At 44.0% G+C, this 19,041-nt stretch overlaps 1 protein-coding gene across 6 annotated transcripts in view; it reads left to right on the top strand.

Moving 5' to 3' along the window:
• peli1b (pellino E3 ubiquitin protein ligase 1b) overlaps nucleotides 1-18,308 on the top strand; it is a 37,642-nt gene extending 19,334 nt beyond the window's left edge. Inside the window, exons 2-9 of one of the 6 annotated variants that reach the window (XM_041050049.1) lie at nucleotides 3,337-3,654; nucleotides 8,771-8,900; nucleotides 9,612-9,713; nucleotides 10,755-10,952; nucleotides 11,609-11,797; nucleotides 15,321-16,160; nucleotides 16,574-16,723; nucleotides 17,397-18,308. In XM_041050049.1, the coding sequence (XP_040905983.1) occupies nucleotides 3,572-3,654; nucleotides 8,771-8,900; nucleotides 9,612-9,713; nucleotides 10,755-10,952; nucleotides 11,609-11,797; nucleotides 15,321-15,899 (1,281 nt within the window). In that variant the 5' untranslated portion in view covers nucleotides 3,337-3,571 and the 3' untranslated portion in view covers nucleotides 15,900-16,160; nucleotides 16,574-16,723; nucleotides 17,397-18,308. Of the gene's footprint in view, nucleotides 1-3,336; nucleotides 3,655-8,770; nucleotides 8,901-9,611; nucleotides 9,714-10,754; nucleotides 10,953-11,608; nucleotides 11,798-15,320; nucleotides 16,724-17,396 lie in introns of all 6 variants that reach the window. The other 5 variants (XM_041050053.1, XM_041050050.1, XM_041050051.1 and 2 more) reach the window with 5 other exon arrangements.
• The last annotated feature ends 733 nt before the right edge of the window (nucleotides 18,309-19,041 follow it).

Genomic DNA, 19,041 nt, shown 5'->3' with positions numbered 1-19,041 from the left:
GATTAACCCTGGTGTGATTTCTTTCTGTGCCACTACTGTTTCACCTCCACCCACTTTTCTCTCTCTTGCTGTGTGTGTGATGAAGCCGTTTATAGTTCCCAGCTATACTGAGTAGCAGAGTGTGATACACTGAATATAGATTCATTGTTAACACGTTAACACTTTGGGAACAGGATACTGGGATGTGAGTTATAAGTGTTATGTCTTCACGTGTGAGGCTGTGAAAAAGTTTGCACGATTCTGAGGAAGTATGAGCAGGTAGTCTTTCAATTAGCAGGTGAGGCACTCGCCTGCAAACTAACCTGCTTGAAAGCTGGTCAGTCAAACCTAAATAAGACGTTTGTACCTATAATATGTCCAACAAGTTAATTCTTTTTGTGACAGGATTCAAATCATTACATTTTGTTATGATTTGTTGGTGCCAGACAGGCTGGTCTGAGTGTCTCCTGTCTGAGTATTGTTGCTGACCATGTTCATCCCTCCATGGCCACAGTTTACCATCTTCTAGTGGCTACTTCCAGCACGATAATGGACCATGTCACAAAGCAAAGCTGGTTTCATTAACATGACAACGAGCTCATTGTCCTTCACTGGCCGACCCAGCCACCAGATCTGAATCCAGCAGTACACCTCTGGGATGCGGTAGAACAGGAGGTTGGCAGCATGGATGTGCAGCTGACAGATCTGCAGACATGATGTGATACAGTCATGTCAACATGGAGCAGAATCTCAACATCTTGTTGACGCCATGCCACAAAGAACTGACGTCTTGAGAGCAAAGGGAGGTCCCACCCATTATTAGTACGTTGTTTTCTCCTTGTCAGAATAATGATGTGTTCAGGGAGCTGTTAGCATCACGAGCTTGTGGAGGATAAAAGTTGACCAGAGTTGAACTTTAATAGTTTCTTTGCCAAATATTGAAATGATGTGAATAAATTTTCACCTCAGTAAACTGACAGTGAAACGTTAGCCTCGGTCCGACGTCTCCATCTTTCTATGCACCGCACTGTTTCAGTAAACACTGGACTATAAAAGTTAAGAGTTTCTTTCATCAGATAATTTGCAAGTGAGGACTTTGTTGCTGACCAGAAACACCACCATCGGAAACTCCACCATCACCCACAGTGCATAAAAACTGGTCAACGCATGAGCGAAGCTGGTGGTAGTGTATACGCCCTGTAACTTCCTGTTTTTGCGTGGGAACTTTATGTGTGTGTGTGTGTGTGTGTGTGTGTGTGTGTGTGCGCTCACGCTTACTCACAGTTCAATGCAAAGCGGTGTCCTCCTAACAGGACTCCACTCATTATGTGGGCTGAAGGTGTGATTGACTCACAGGCCAGAGGCATTAGTATTAGTGTTGTGTTTCTGCAGAGCACTGCACTGTGCAGACTGTACATACGGACTGTGTCAGATGAAGTCAGATGAAGTCAGATGACAGAAATAGTTTGATGTTTTGGGAAATAAATATGTTTTTTTTTTTTTTTTTGTTAGCTCTGGACAGAGCCGGGCCGGGCCAGCTGTGTGCCCCTGTTTTCAGTGTCTGTGTTAAACTAAACTAGCCGGTTGCTAAAGTCTGTCCTGACATGGGTGATTTCAGTCTGTTACAGGGAGTTTTTTTCCGTGTTGCTAGGTAAACGGTTTGTGTTTTTGACAGACTGTGTTGCTGTATTTTCACTAACTACATCAACCATCCGACTCGTAGGTCTTATTGAAACACAGGCTCTATTGTCCTTTTTTCGGTGCATCAGAAATACTCCTACAGACATTGCCTTTAGTCCATACTGAATAACGCTTCTCTCTGACATTGAGTTTGAAAAGAATACTTACCTGGAAGGCTTCTGCATGAACCTCTCCCACTCAGTCTGATGGGACTCTGTCAACCTTCCTGCTGTTCGGTGCCGAGGAACAAAGCCACCCATCCCCACTCATCATCAAAACACTTTACTTCCTATGCTTTATTCATGTGTGGTTCTGCATTCTCTTAGCAGAAAGGCTCCCTGGGAATTGTAGGAGAAATATTCCGCTATAAATGAGGATGACTGCCTGACGGTAAAGTGGTGTTATCGTTCGGGAGGATAGCCTATTTATACTCTGCCTTTTTTTTTGTCCAGTGGATGGGAGAGAGCAGAGGACATGCAAGAAAGGTCATGAGCTTGAAGTCAAACCCGTGATGTCGAGAGTGCATGAGATCTTCCTCAGCTTATTGCAACAGGAAGTCCATCCTCTCCCTTTTCTCGTGCCTTCTTTTCTCATGCATGCTTTCTTTCTCCACTCCTCGCTGTGATTTCCTTTTAGAAAGCTGTGTGTGTGTGTGTGTGTGTGTGTGTTTTTGAGTCATCCTCTGAAGTCAGCATTTACCATACAGTGTATGGCATTTACAGACACCCACCTGATTCAACAGGAAGAATAAGTCACATGTACTCCCGACCTTAGTCATGACCTCCATCCTCTGGTGACGTCCTTTTTGTTTGAAACCTTGAAGAAAAATCTCGGGAGGTTGAAGTGTGTCTGTGGGTGTGTTTTCCATTTGTACCTGACGGAGCACTTTCAGCCTTTTAAGTGGCTCTGAATATCTTGGATGTAATTAGGCATACATAAGACTTAAAGGGACAGATTTGTGCCTGTTTCCCCGATTTCTGTTTCCATAATTTATAACACCTTTTCCCTTTGTACTGTAGTCTTTGTTATGGCAAAGTTCAGTGTTGACTGGGGAAGAAGTAGACAGACGTGTCACCTGCTTCTTGATGCTGGTCAGTGAGCAGCTTCACTGGCTTCCACAGCACTTGCTTTTGAACAGTGAGCTGGTTTACGGTTTCAGCCCTTAGGGGACATTCAGACTTAAAACCCTGCATTTAAAAAAAAAAAAAAGTGCAGTGATTGGACCGTCTCAGGTACCGGTGGGATGATGAAATATGGTCCATTTGGTCCAGTTTGAGTGACAGATCCATGTTTGCAGGCTTGGTAGGTGTCACAGCCCTGCACAGTGGTTCATAAAACCATGAAGCAGGATTTTATGACTCTAAGTTATCACAGTGATAATCATTTTATCTTTTGTCTGTGAGGTAAATCACAGAAATGTGTGTTGCAACCAAAACTGTCAGTGCAATCCCTCATTGTGCACTGACAGCTGGAATAAACTGTGGTGTTTACACACAGACCTGATGTTAAATCACAGCCTAGCCTAACTCTAGCTCTAGCCTAATTTTTGTTGTCATAAAAAACTGTGAACACGATCTGCAATTGCGCAATTGCACATGTTTCTTGTTTGCTCCTGTTAGGTCAACTTTGAGTAAACACACTAATCTTTGCATTAATCCTTTCTTTGTCACTCTGCAGGGCAGGACGAGCGCTGCGTGAGACGGACACATGAAGCATGAGAGGGTGGAGCTGAGGCTCAGCTGACCCTTCCCCTTCCTTCTCCTCCTTTCCCCCCGTGCTCCACTCGATCAGCACCTCCCCCCCTCCCCTCCCTTTCCCTCCTTTCCCCTTCCTGTCTCCCGTCACCCTATTGGAGCTCACCCATCTTGCCTCCCCTCCTCCTCCTCCTCCGAGCCTCAATCAGCCGTGCCCAATGTACTCCCCGGAGCAGGAAAACATCTCCACCACCTCCTCCACCAAAGTGCCAGTGAAGTATGGAGAGCTCATTGTGCTGGGGTGAGCACCAACACATTACAGACACTGTTGGTTTGGTGATGAAATAATGACTTTATAGTGTTATCATGATACACAATTTGTCTACAAAATTCTCTAATCAGCAAATATTTTATAATTGATTAATAAATTAAACGTTTTCAATCAAAAATGGCAAAATTGTGAGGGTTTGCTCCCTTTGCTTGTCTTATAGTAAACTGAGTATCTTTGGGTTATAGACTGTTGGTTGGACAAGACTCCTTAAATAACACTATCTTAAGACTGTAGTGTTGAATTTGTTGATATCTCTGAGGGATGAGGTTTGTTTTCTTGCTTACTGTATGTGTGTAGACTGAATGTGAACGGTGTGTATTGGCCGTGATTGACTGTATTGGTCATTGTTGGATCCGTGACTCACAGCTGATAATGGTTGGATGTGTTGCTCACTGTTGTCGTCTTTTTTGGCTCAGTCCAGTCAGTGTTTCCAACACTCCCAGTGTTTGTGTGCTGGTTTGGAGCCACATGATTTCACTCTGCGCTCGGACCTGAAAAAGTGACCTATCCGTGTGTGTTTTATGGTTTGAGTCCTGGAGTGTATAAAACAAAGACGGTTACTGAGGCAGATTAAGTATTTTTAAAACCAAATTCTCTTTCTTGCAGTAATTTTGGAAATGTGCAATTTGACATTTTTGATCTCTTAGGGTGGAGACAAGCACTACGACTGCCAAGCTGACTATGCCCATGAACATTAGTGTGTATTTGATGTGATTTTGTTCTGCCACATTAGATAAGAGATTGTCATAACTTCAAGAATAATGTAAATATTGGTAATGAAGAGAAAAAGAGCTGATGCTGTGGGAGAGGAGTGTGTGTCCTGGGGGAATATACACTGAGGACAGCAGAAGCACTTCAACTGGTCAATTAACCTGTAAATACCTTCTGACATTCTCAGAAGACTGAGCCTCTGAATGGTTCAGTAGAAAAGTTGAAAACGAGATAAGAACAAAGGCGAGCCGAAGTGCTTTTCAAGAACGCAGCATAGACAGTTGGGATATTTTTGTCTGGTTGCACAGGGTCACGGACTGAGACTGCACACAGATACGATTGTTCATCCAAAGTTACAGCTGAGTATTTTTGGAAGATGAGATTAAGCGCGTTGCTTGATATATTACAAGATGAGATCAGTTTTGGCCCGAGGCAGCACCGGATACTCATCTTAAACACCTTGGCTTTCTCTTCCTCCACAGAGTCGTTTTGACTCAAGTCCACATACTCAGCTGTAGGAAAGAACCTCCAACACACCCTACATCTCCAGCATAGAAGACAACTGCACACACACACACACACTTTCTCCAATAACAACTGACAGTGAAGGACTTCCTTTATCTGTCTGTCTCCTGTTTATTTCCCAAAGGGCTATTCCACTCCACTCCCCGTCCCAGCCCACTCCACAGAGGAATGCAGATGTCGGAAAGACTCGTTACACGCACGCACGCACACACGCTTTCTTGTGCTCGTAGAACACAGACACGGCTACAGTATATACGCGCGTATTTTTCATGTCTCGCTCAGACGCACACAGTTGGTTTCACAGCTGACTCACAGTTTGTTGTTCTGGGTTATGCTGGAGCAGAACTGTCAGGGAGATGACCGTGGAAATTTTCCCTAGTGGAAAAACTGCAGTGAGCAGTAAATGCAGTTCCATGCCTTTACAAGGGAGAACCCCAGTTTTCCGTTTTGCTCTGCTTTTTCCGCCCCTAGTTTTGGATTCTAGGTCAGGCCACCCGTTTTAAAAGGTCAACAGGGGCTTTTTTCTTTTTTTTTTTTTTTTTGCTGGATGACATGAGCAGTCACACTGTGCTGCAAATATGGCTGCACTGAGTGTAGTGAACACTCTAATACACATTACATTGCTGGAAATGCATTTGTTGTCTGCTGGACTCAGTGGGAGTTGAACCCCTAACCCTTAGCACCATGCTCTCACCAGCCCTTAGGGAATGAATCCATTACTGTGACACTGTGGGGCAGAACAAACTGCTTACTCTTATTAACATCTGATAAATAAAAGCCATATAAGGCCAATGAAGCACAAAACAAACACATAACAGCTTTAATGTAGCTGCTGACATTGAGAGCAGAATCTTAAAGGCTGCAAACTGTGAAATTTGTTCGATTTAACCTTTTAAATTACTCTTTACTACACTGCTCTGTAGAGTTTTCTTCTACACACATACAAGTTACATTTACTTTCAGTGTTTCTCTCTAGAATACGTTGTGTGCTGAGACCTGACAAACATGTTGAATATGTTTAAAACATATTAAACATGCGGTAGCGTGGCTACAATCCAGACAGCAATTTAGACACCTGAAATCAAGATAAGTCTTGATAAGAGGGTCAGCTGAACTGTAAACCAGAGGCTGGTAAGTAAAAAAAAAAAAGAGTGGCTGTTATAATAAGACTTTCATGTTAGCTCGTATCAATCATTTTTTTTTCCCTTCTTCTTCCTTTAGTTTGCTAGGTGATGGTCGGGTTGCACAGGAAAATGACAGTAACCTACTTCTAAGCCAGTACAGAGCGTTTTCATGGTTGTGCAAACTAAATGGCTCAGCTACAGTAAACGGCACATGCCTGGTGCTCCCAGCAGGCCGCAACAAGTGCTCTGATTTAATTGTGACCAAGAGCAGACTCGCACATGCAAATACTAATGGAGAACCCCCATCATCACGCAGCACAGTGTTGTGTCTGACCTCCTCGCTAACCCCAGTCCAACATTACCATGTTTGAAGCCCTGTGATGCTAATGGCCTAATCCAGAGGAATGCTGCAGCGTCTCTGGGGACGATCTGTTTACAGGCACAGTGGACAACTGTGACATCACTGGATACACAGCAGTCCCTCCAGATCCACCTCAGTCCGTCCATATACCACATCTTCGCTTATGTATTAGCACAGTAATTGTGTGTCCACATGCATGTTTACGCAAATGCATTTTTCATGTTTTTTGGGTTGTGTATTTTTAGTTTGGTCCTAAGACATTTTAACAACTACATTTACGTTTTTTTTCTAATATTTATGTTTTTAAGCACAGTGAGTGACTCAGCCATAGGTAATAATTACCCATAGAACCTGTCTTTATGTTTTTATAGCTTTACTGTATAAGTGGTAGCTTGTTGCTGCACACTGAGCCTTAGTTTATTGGTGTTTGGAGGGAACACACTCACACTCACACACACACACACACTTGTTGCTAATTGTGGGAATCAGAGAGTACACCATGTATAACTAACTTTTTCCTAACTGGAGTCCTTCCTGCCTCACTGTATGACAAATCTGTATATATATGTAAACACACACTAGTTGCAAACCCTTGGCCTTTCTGCCATTGTTTTGAGAATATTTGTGTGTGTGTGTGTGTGTGAACGCACACGTTACTGCTACCCAGGGAACTTAGGTTTGAACTGCCAGCAACACTTTGAACTTTCTCCAGCAGACTGCCCTGCCCTCTCTCCGGATACGGGCTAAACTTCACCATGGTTACGCTCTTGCCATGGTTACTCTTCCCAAACGTTGCTGTGGCTCTGTTCTCTCACCATGGTTACTCATAAACCCTCCCAGCGTTGTTTGATCCCAGCAGATCTGCTCTCTCAGAGAAGCATTTAGCTGCAGGCTGGGCGTCCTTACGACCTGTCTGTGCCGTCTCTGCCGGACTCGGTACAGTGGGTGGGTTCATTTCAAGAGTCATTTGATTGGTTGAAGACACGTTCCAGCTGGGCTGAGGTCCTATATGGCGTGGCTAGTTCTGCTGTACCGTTTAAGTCATATAACTTTCTCTCGTTTTTTTTCCTGTCCTTGTTTACTAATGTAAAGAAAACGTTTTCTTATGACTGCTTCTTTGACATTGTTACTGTGTTGTCCAGTATTTGTAAAGTTTATTTATTTTTGCTGAGTAAGTTCAAGTCTTTAGTTTGTTGGTTTGTTTGTTCATATTTACACACTATTGTGTGTAAATGATTATAACTGTTGGAATTACTGGCTTTTAAAAAAAATAATAATTATTGGCAAATATTTGCTGAAAACTGTGAAATTCATAGCTAAACAAAAAGCTGTAGGAGGCAGTCATCACATTGCGTTTATCACAGCTGGCTATCGTTAACGTACATCAGTGAAGTCAGAGGAGTCTGGCTTCTGCCAGAACAATGTTAAGGTAGCAAGCGGTGTTTATGTACGTGGTAATGTTTATAAAGCTGCGGTGCTGCTTGCAGAAATATCGCTTACCGCTGGTGATGGCTTATCTAAAACATGTGTGTGCAGTAAAGAATAAAATCTTTTAACCTCTGCGTGCTCGCAGACCCACAAACTCAGCCCCACATATGTACATTCACACCTGGAAGCCCAAAGCACAGCTACAGTGTTGAAATCATTGGCTGCTGCTGTAAATGTGCACTTTATTTCTCCATCCAGCTCTGCTGTTTTAAATTACTTAATATTGTTGTTTATATTATTGTTGTCAAGGAGTCGAATGGGATGTCTTGATTTTTATTAATTCTGCTTCTTGGGAGAGTTGAACCCCTTTTTCTTCCATGTTTCTCTGGTATCCAGGCACAGTAATGAGTTTAAGTCACTTCTTAGAAACACACTAACACACTGTTGATATACTGAAAGGTAGATGGAGGTGATGTATGTTTTCTTACTTTAGGGTGTTAAGCAAGACACACACTCACACACTCACAGAGACACAACAGTCCTGGTGTTGTTGGGAGTCACAGAGACTCCATTCTGTCGGTGGGAACGCCTCTGTTTATTCTCCTTTCCTCAGCCATGTATCAGGCTAAATGAGTCTCTCTGTGTGTTTATTTTCTCAGCCATCCTGGGGTTATGTTTGGAGGGCTTTGTTGTTTACGGGGACATGACTTGCTTTTGTGAAAAAGTATGTATGAAAAGTATAGGCTGCTATTTGTGTGTGAATGCACATAGTCATGGAGGGAGTGCACCAAAAGCCCTCAAGCATTTTCCACAATGACTGTTTTTCCAGTGTATTATACAGCTGCTCAGACAATAATGCCCTATTGTTTATTGTTTTGTTTACGTATGTGTGTGTGTGTGTGTGTGTGTGTGTGTGTGTGTGTGCGTGTGTGTGCAGGTACAATGGCTCTCTGCCCAATGGAGACCGAGGGCGACGTAAAAGCCGTTTTGCGCTTTGCAAGAGGCCGAAGGCAAACGGGGTGAAACCCAGCACAGTTCACGTCGCCTGCTCTCCACAGGCAGCCAAGGTGAAACACACACACACACAAACACACACATGCACACGCACGCACGCACATACACACACACACACAATACAGTATCATGTAGTCGTCCCAGGGAAGACCCCGGTTCTAAAAGGTGTTTGATGCTATGTGTTTTTTACACCGTGTTTAACTGGAACATGCTGAAGATTTATAAGAGAAACAAAAGTGAACGGTCCAGTGGAAAGTAACTGAGCATTTTCCCAAAGTCCTGGGAAGCACATGTTCTTATGTTTCCATCACCAGTTATTAGGTCGTCCAAAATCTGTTAAATGAACAGGGGATTGTAAGGGGTGTGTGTGGGTGTGAGTGTGAGAGGGCCTTTGCTTTTTTGGTTTAACATCTGTACCTAATGGATTCTCTGTGGACACACACTTTTTGTGCTCTCGCTCGCTCACGCACAGGCCAGGCTTTTAGCTGCAGTAATTTAAAGAGTCTGGAAGAGCGATTGTCCTTTTCTGCCCTGTGGGTGGTCCTGGCTGACCGAAAAGACATCGAGGCTGTCTAACTCTTCACCCACCCCACCCTTCCTGTGTGTGTCTATTGTTCTCTGTAAGGAACATTGAGTAGATGTACGAGGTGTTTTTACTATAACGCGTGTTCAGAGTTTGACTTTAGAGCATCTGCAGGTCTTAACCTTTGTCTCTGTCCCCTCCTTATTCATCTGTCCTTCCTTCCTTCCTTCTGTCTCAACAGGCCATAAGCAACAAAGACCAGCACAGCATCTCATACACTCTGTCTCGAGCCCAGACGGTGGTGGTGGAGTACACACACGACAGCAATACAGACATGTTCCAGGTAACAGGCCTCAGCTTTTATCTCCAAGACTCGAGTTTTACGACCAATTTGCTGTCCATGTTTTTTTTTCCACTTCCCTGCTGCACTCACCCGTATCTGCTTAAACAGGCGTTGGTAACAGAGCTGGAATATTGATTGTTTTAGAGACTTGAAGGAAGGGGGCAGACGGGGGAGACATGGGGCAAACTGTGAGGTGAAATGGACAAGGAAGTTTTGACGTTGTAGATTTGCATGCTTATTATCACGGTCAGCAGCTGGAGCTGCAGCAGCGACTGGGACACATGCTGCAATTTTGTAAAAATCCATACAGTCACAACATAACTCAGTCAAATCGGGACACACGATACACACATTTATAGATGCAGTGTGACTTTCAGTTCTATAGGAGATATAGTATAGATTTATACTTCCATAAATCTAGGTAGAAATCATAGGAGAAAAAATGTTCTTCAAAGCTCCAGAGCATTTACAGAACATTTAGAGGCTCCAATTTGCTAGTGTAAAAAATGTCCCCTAACGCCCTCAGATTGTTTACTATAAACACTGTGCACACAGTGTTTTTTAAAAGTCAGCCTGTTCTTGGCTTGAATATAGCATTAACACTCTGGGAGGCCGCTGTGTGCAGTGATTATGGTGCAGTGGTGATGCCAGTAGCTGTCAGGGGCAGCGGAGTACCCATCATCATAGAATAGATTGTCCTCAGAAGTTATTGTGGGTTTTATACAAGTTAGCAAAGCATGTGAATCAGCTGAGAACTCCGAGGACGTCCTCATTCACATAGTTTTAAAAAGTGTGTGCAGTTTCTTTCTTGCTATATCTACTAGCTGAACTAGCCTGGCAATATTTCTTCCTTTTGTCACCTATTTAATTCTTTTTAAAGTCAGTGTTGTACATATTCTCCATTCATTCCTTAAACAGCCTCTGTTTCATTCTGTCATTATTCCCGTCAGAGCATTGTTTCTAACTCATGTCTGCGTTCTCAACTAATCTTGACATATTGTCTGGAGCTTGTTAGAACACATCTCCATCTCTCTCCACCAGATCGGTCGATCGACAGAGAGTCCCATTGACTTTGTAGTGACGGACACGGTGGCGGGCAGCCAGAGTAACGCAGACACCCAGTCGGTTCAGAGCACCATCTCCCGCTTCGCCTGCCGCATCATCTGCCAGCGCACGCCGCCTTACACCGCACGCATCTATGCCGCAGGCTTCGATTCCTCCAAGAACATCTTCCTAGGGGTGAGCAGTGCTTCGTGTGGTGCCTCAGACACGTGTAGCTCAGCGTGAGAGAGTAAAACCCTGAAAAATGAAAGGACAGAGCTCAGAAGAACAAAAAAATAAGGAAAATAAGAGATGAAATAAGAGTCTAATGTTCTAGTAAAAAAATAAGTAATATGAAATATAAAACTTCAACCTGTTTTCTTTTCCCAAACATGTTTGCTTTTACTTTTTCATCTATTTTACATTTAATGTCGAAGTAAGCATCATAATTGCTCGAATTGTTATTGTCATGACAGCAGAGGGGACAACAACTGATGTCCTGTCACAGCGTCCTTGGCTACAAAACTGAATTCACACATGCTCAGTATAAAAAAGTCTCTTGATAATTTACTTGAAGTCTTGTTTTTTCAAGCTGCAGCCTGTCATATGGACATTTTGGCATCAACACGCAGCTGCTAAATTTTCCACTGCTCCTTTTCCCTCTTAAATTGTGCTTAACACCCTCTTGAATTCATGTTTGGAGCTGAGTGCATACAGAGTTCACCAAGTCCCGAGTCAGCTGAGTGACAATAGAACACAGATATAAGATACAGATGTAAGATTCAGGATTACAAAATGGACATTTGAATTGTCCCCATCCTTCTCACATCCGCCCATGTCTTTGTTTTCTTCAGGAGAAAGCTGCTAAGTGGAAGACGTCTGACAGTCAAATGGACGGGCTGACCACAAACGGCGTGCTGGTGATGCACCCTCGAAACGGCTTCACCCAGGACTCCAAACCGGGCGTCTGGAGGGAGATCTCCGTCTGCGGCAACGTCTTCACCCTGCGTGAAACGCGCTCAGCACAGCAGCGGGGAAAGATGGTGAGACATGATGCAAAGCGTGAGAAACATTTTGCACCACGTTGACTTATTGTGGAGTTTTCATTGTTCAGAAAAAGAGAGACGCGATGTTTTAGCATTCAGGCGTGTGTCAGGCGACAACTGATGTTTTTAGCCACTTGGGTGCAGCGAAAACATGTTGTGATCACAACACTGACACCTTTTAAATTGATAGGATGAGTTAGCAGTTAACAGTTGCTTATTTCCTCATCTAAATGTTCCACTGTGTTCACCAGCTAGTCTCTAACTGTGTCTGCTGTTTGGGGCTGTAAGTGTCAGAGCTGGACATCAGCTCAGGCGGCTGATAGGCGCAGCTTGCTCCTCTCTGTCCTTACATTTTTCCGCACTGCTCTCTCATCCGTTCCTTCATCGTCGCCCTCTCGTACCAACTGTGGGAGGTCAGTCAGAGCTTAACACCACACGGAGGTTATCGGGATGCCGTCTCCACGGCAACAGGTCCGTCTATCAAAGCTGTGCGTAACAGGACCTTGTAAGAGGATCCTCCGGCGGACGTCAGGGTCTCTCAGCCAGTCACAGCACTCTGCTCACCTGTGGCATTTGTCTGATTGGATTAAGTATTTGGAGGATGTGTTTAATTAGGTCTTTGGTTTTTTTTCCTCCTCTCTATCTTCCCTCCCACAACATCCACATCATCAACCACAAGCTCACAGTTAGCATGTCAGCACTAATATTAATGTCCCTTTATCTGACGTCCCACCTGTTTTCAGATCTCTGCCCCTGCCCTTTACCCCTCAGAGAGTTAACGACATATGCATTATCTACCACTCTGGAAACCACTCATTATTTCACAGTCATTATTTCCCGTGGACAATTGAGATTATCAGCTGTGGGAAAGCACCTATTTGCTTTATGTCCGGTTAAAGCACGTGATGGGGTTTTACTGTCAGGCTGAATACACACACGTGTGTAGAGCGCTCCTCGTTGATGGTGATGCTGTTACAGAGACAGAGATTTTTGAGGTTTTTAGGTATATTTTAAAGGATTATGATAGTTGATTTCAGATAGTACGACTGTGTGCAGGTGTAAAAGGACAAACTAGAATCAAACTGGATCTTACTCCCTCTAAGATGATGAGCTTTTCACCCTGCCTTCAAGGGTGGCCGCTCAGATAGCTAATTAGCTGCTCAGCTGCAGCGCATTAAACAGCATGTAAACTTAACTGCAAATGTCCCTATGGTCCATTTAGATGCTGATGTGGTCCCCACTCATCAGTATCAGTGCTAACGAAATACTGGGTCTGTCCCAACACCAACACTTTGTGAAAACTTGTGTGTGTGTTCACAAACCTACAGATAGAAGATAAGTATGTCCCATGTCGGAAAAATTCTAACACACAGTACAGGACTGTAAAATATTCAACAGACAGGAAGAAGCTGTTCGTGTTGATGGGACTAATAAGAACAACATCATCAAATTTTGATAAATATGATCCAGCCCTAAAAAATGTTATTAGACTGAAACCATTCAGAATATATTATGTGTTTTTTAAATATAGTAACTGGTCAAATGTCTTTGAGTTTTGTAATCCAGCATATTACCCTCCCCCCTCCATACCTTTGCGTGTACACAGCTTTCTAAATGGAAGAACTGCCCTGTGTTTGTGAAGGTTAACATCTGAAGGACTTTCTGATTGAATGGGTGGAAAAAAGTCGTCTCAGCAAGTTTTGCGAAAAAGCTCTCAAGGCTAACTCTTACGTGTGCTAATAGGTACCGGAGGTGTGCTGTTGGATGCTTTTTAGGTTTGAAAATCCCTTGTTTGTAACCTCCTCTGTCCTTAGATTGTTTTTTAAAAAAATATACCCATCATTAGTAAACTTGACACCTACTGTTTATTTGATACGAAGCTGTAGAGACCATATGCAGTGGGTATAGTGAGGTGAAGAGGAATCGTGTGCCGGTTTTTGGACGGACTCGCTCAGCTTTGCCAGCGGGGCAGATCGTTGCCCTTCTGCTGTTTGACACAAGGTCGAAGCCGGAGTAATTAGGAATATCTTACAGGGCAGTTCACACACACACACACACACACACACACACACACACACACACACACAGCTTTTTATTGAGCCTGCTGTGGGGGCTGTTGAGAAGTGTAATAAATGAAGCGAGTACAGTATCTGAGCTCCTGCTGCGTTTAATAAAAGCTTTTCGTGCTGATAAATGATCCGCTTTAGTGTAATTAAATTATAACTGTGTGTCGCGAATGAGAGCGTGTGAATCGGCCCCGATCGGCTGAGATCATTAAACTCGCGCGTGGTTATTTATTGATCAGGCGAGCGGTTTTTCAGATGGTCAACTTTTATTTTGACGTGTCGGTAGATTAATGATTACAGGAGCAGCCTTGTGAGCCTAAAAGCTGCCGGTTTGAACGATCAGCTCGCCGGCCAGCAGCAGAGCGGCTGTGGATGTGCTGGCCAGATGTGAGCGCGTGTTGTTTTATCAGTGCGACATAAAGAGCACAAGTGCACGCGGTGGGGGGTGGGCACGTCATCCAGTGGCAGCTTGATGCTGTTTGCCCCGAGCCTCACGGTGACCTCAGCACCAGACGCCCCGGGAGCTGCCCTTGGCCTCATCTGTATCACCTTCTTTTTTTTTTTCCCAGTAGTTTATTGTGTGTCTTAGGTTATTTCCCTTCGTTCCCGTCTCTCTGTCATCCCACTCAGTCTTTCTGTCTTTCATCGTCCCGTTCTTGTCCCACCCTGTTGTGTTCTGTTTATCTTAAACCTGGAATTTCCCTCTGTCTAATGTGTTTGATGTGACCGAGTCAAACTCAGTTTCCTCATGACTGTAGCTTCAGAAATTTTCCAGCATCTTTCTGTCCTGCCCCCCCCCCCCCCACCCCCCGGTCGCTTGTTCTTTTAATTTCCTCATGTCATCGTCCCTCCAGCTGTTAGTCCCCTGTGTCCTCCTTGAATCACTCAGACTTCTGAAAAAAAAAAAAGGGGAATGCTGGAGTTACGCTGCCACCTGCTGTGTTCTGACAAGTACTGCACACCTCAGTTTGAAGCAGGCAGCTATCGTATGTCCATCTGTCCACTACCTGAACTGCTTCATCCTATCGGGTGAGAGATGTGACGGTGTACACATCTCACGAGTCACTAGTCCAGAGGTCATGTCCTCAGTGTTTTCATTTATTTATTCATTTATTTAATTAGTGACGAAATAATTAAGAAATACAAAAATTAATAAATATAGACATTTAAAAAAGTTTCCTTGTGGAGTAAAGGAAACTGAACAATACAAAATTTGATAAAAATAGTTTGGGAAATTACAATTTTCTTTAAAGAGACGTTTGAGGTCTATGTAAAATGATCTGTGGGCGAAAAAGCAGCTTGGGAAAATCCTGACGACAGGCTCGAGGTAATAATAACTAAATAATCTGACACCATCACAGGTTCATAATGTGGCTGCTGGATCTTAATCTGCTTTTATGTTTTTATACCACTGTTGTTTTTAATCAGCTTGTATCTGTAACCCTCTGTATTAGGTGGAGACCGAGACCCAGGAGCTCGTCGACGGCTCTCTCATCGACCTTTGCGGTGCGACCCTGCTGTGGCGCACAGCTGAAGGCCTGTCGCGCACCCCCACCCTCAAACACCTGGAGGCTCTGCGGCAGGAGATCAACGCGGCCCGGCCGCAGTGTCCCGTGGGCTTCAACACGCTGGCCTTCCCCTCAATGCGTCGCAAGGACACGCCGGACGAGAAGCAGCCATGGGTCTACCTTCAGTGCGGCCACGTGCACGGCTACCACAACTGGGGCAACCACCGCGAGGAGAGGGAGGGCCGGGAGGGCCGGCACAGGGAGTGTCCCATGTGCCGAGCTAAAGGGCCCTACGTGCCGCTGTGGTTGGGCTGCGAGGCGGGGTTTTACGTGGACGCCGCCCCGCCCACTCACGCCTTTAACCCCTGCGGCCACGTCTGTTCGGAGAAGACGGCGGCCTTCTGGAGTCAGATCCCACTGCCGCACGGCACACACACCTTCCACGCCGCCTGCCCCTTCTGTGCCCAGCAGCTGAATGGCGAGCACGGCTACGTCAGACTCATCTTCCAGGGACCCCTCGACTAGGACGGGCAACTTCCCATCATCCTTGGAGTGAGGCAGAGCGGGGAGCTTTTTGTTTGGCCCTGCACTGAAAACAGGGACCTTCCCCAGATCTGTTTTCTTTTCTCTGCAGTAAAGATAAAAAAAACTTTTTTTCTGGACTTTTTTTTGTCTCTTTCTCATTTTTAAGTGACCTTTGTATTGCTTTTTCATGAATGACAACAAAGATTTCTATATTTTCATGTGAAACCAGAGACACAAAAACCAAACAAAGAACACTGCTGGGTAAACTTTTTGTGTTTGTTTCTCGGAAAGAACTTTTAACAACAGTATTTATCTAAATTACTAACACACCGTAGTGCAAACACACGGCTTTTATTCATGTTTATTGTTGCAATATACATCTGTGTACATCTGTTAGAGCTAATTTAAACAAAGATGTTTATTTATGGCCCAGGAACCATTGCTTCACTCTTTATCTGTCAGATATGCCTAACTTCAATACTATTTAGCATTTTAATTTGAAAATACAGTATATTGTTAATCAGATATAAAGTTCTAGGTGTGTTCTGAGGGTTCGTTCAGTGTCTTTCCCCCATGTTCACCTCTCAGATCTGTTTGTCCTATTTATACACCCTGTCCTCTGGCGTGCTCTCACTGTGTGTGTTAACCCTTCAGTTATACTTCTCTCTCATTAGGCGTCACCATGGCCTTCTCGCATTCAAAGCAATAGATTTGGAACGGAAACCTCCTAAAGCATTATGGGAAGCTGAGTCTTCTAGGCGTCTTTGTAAACAGCCTGAACGACTGCTCCCTCCCTTTAAAGTCCGAGTGAAACGTTTTTGTGGGTGAGTGATATAATTTTTTTTTTTTCTGAGGTTAGCCATGATACTGCAGATATGTAGCTAATGTCTCACCTCACACAGGAAGACACACACACACACACACACACACACACACACACACACACACACACACACACACACACACACACACACACACGCACACACACACACACACTATAACCAGACCTGATCAAATACTTTGTATGATATTAAAAGTGGAAAGGAACTTGCTCATCGAAACTGACGGTACAAAAGTAAGAAAACAAAAATGACCAGTCTGGTTTATCCTGCTTGTCTCCTGTGATGTTTGGGGTTTACCTGCTCAGGTACAGCAGCAGTAACTATCATTATTCTCCCAGATACAGTATTATAATCAGTATTGATCTCAGTCATTTATGCCCAAATATTGGCATCTTACAACAACATCCTGACTGTTTTGAAACGAAACAGACAGTGAAATAAAATGTTGACCCTTGCCAGTATTTTAAAATACTCAGTGTGAGTAAGAATGACGTGTTTTATTTTGAAAAGCCAAGAGTCACTGCACCATTTTGGGCATGATTTGAAACACAGGCCATGATGTGTTTGACCAGTTTTATGAGGATGTGAACGAGGAGTTGAGACATTTTAAAATTATTTTGATGTGCTTCTCTGTCTTTCACCTGAATTGTCACAGAGCAGGAAGCTCCATCCATCCATGACATCAAGCAAGCAACTAAACACACTTAGGAAAAAGACAACTGTAGCTGTTTGACTCAGGTTTGACACACGCAAACACACGCATGGCTTCAAGTTACTAAACCCTCTTTATGGATGTGTGCGTGTCCTAATCAGGGCTGTGTATTAATCTGTGCTTTCCACACAGTGTGTTGAAGTTTCCGCCAAAGAGCATTTTAGGGCTGACTAGCTCCACAGTGTGGGAACAGAATATCAGGACTGACTGGTCAAAGAGAGATCCAGCCCAGACACAGCCCATGGCCCCTCCCTAACTATGTAAGATTTCACCGGCTGTAAAGACATCCTGATATTTTGTAGACTGAGTGAAAGCACAAATTCTCCCAGACTCCTGCTGCATGAACACACCACACATCCTGCACCGTCGCTGTAGTTCGTCCACTTCACTGCTGCAGCCGCAGTCGGTGTGAGAACGAGAGACACACACACTCGCACTGTAGAAACTGTCCAACAGTGAAGCAGCTTTACTGTCACAGTCACTTCCCAACTCTCCACATGTTCTTCAGTATACACACACACAGAGCCTCTACAGGTGTCCTTAGTGTGTGTGTGAAGTGTGCACAAGTGTGAGTGTGTGTGTGTGTGTGTGTGTGTGTGTGTGTGTGTGTGAGCGACATTGTAATTTATGTGTTCATGATGATTGTATGTGCACAGTCTTCGGTTTGTGTGTGTTCATTTGTCCACACAGTTGTTCTTCTCCACACACAGATAACCTTCATCAGTATCCCCCAGAGCTCCGACTGCAACACGCTAACTCACCTCAGGGAGAAAAACAATGACCTGTGTCTCTCACACACACACAGACACACACTGACACACACTGCTTAAGTCCTCTGAGGACGCGTCATAAGTTTAAAAGTCTGTTCTGGATTTAAAGTTTCGTGTCTTTCCTTCACCCAGTCTTGTTTTGGTTTTCTTTCACGGACTCTGAGACATCGTGTCTCACTCTGTGGATAAAGTGTGTGAGTAAGGGCTTCACTCTGTCTCCGTACTGTTATCTCATGTTTTTACACACAATGTCCGTCAGTTTGTCCCGCCCACCCCCACTCGCTCTTCTTCTTCTTCCTCTTCCTCTTCTCCTGTCCTGTGTCTCCTTGTGCTTAACAAGGCAGAAGCAAAGAATGTTTCCAGCACTTTTTTGTAACAACTTTAAACAATAAAGTGTAAAAGTGACACATTTCACTGTGCCAGGTTTTTTTTTTTTTGAATGACCAACAAAAACAAAATCAGTTTGATTCACAGCTTAAAAATAGAAAACAGAGATGTTCCAGACTGTTTAACTCTGAACATCTGAACCTAACCCTTCATGGTTTCAGTTCTGATCTGGGACTTTTTTAATGTCTCCTTCTTCTTCTCTGTAAACTCTGATGTGAAGCAGCTCATTAAATATGAAGACAGGATGTCACCAAACCGCTGATGTGATACAGAACTAACTAATGTATTTTGCCTCATTGACGTCCGAATTGAAAACATCATGCAGTTAATTTTATTCCCTTAATCAGGCCGTTGCATCTGTAAACTGTAGGGATGTATAATATTCAGGTTTTTGCAGCTGTCTGACGTGAAAGCCACTGGACTGAATTCTC

This window comes from Toxotes jaculatrix, chromosome 11 (genome assembly GCF_017976425.1).
Source record: "Toxotes jaculatrix isolate fToxJac2 chromosome 11, fToxJac2.pri, whole genome shotgun sequence".
In the NCBI taxonomy this organism is placed as follows: Eukaryota; Metazoa; Chordata; class Actinopteri; family Toxotidae; genus Toxotes; species Toxotes jaculatrix.
Note: the sequence above shows the minus strand (reverse complement) of the source record. Positions and strands in the feature narration are given on the sequence as shown.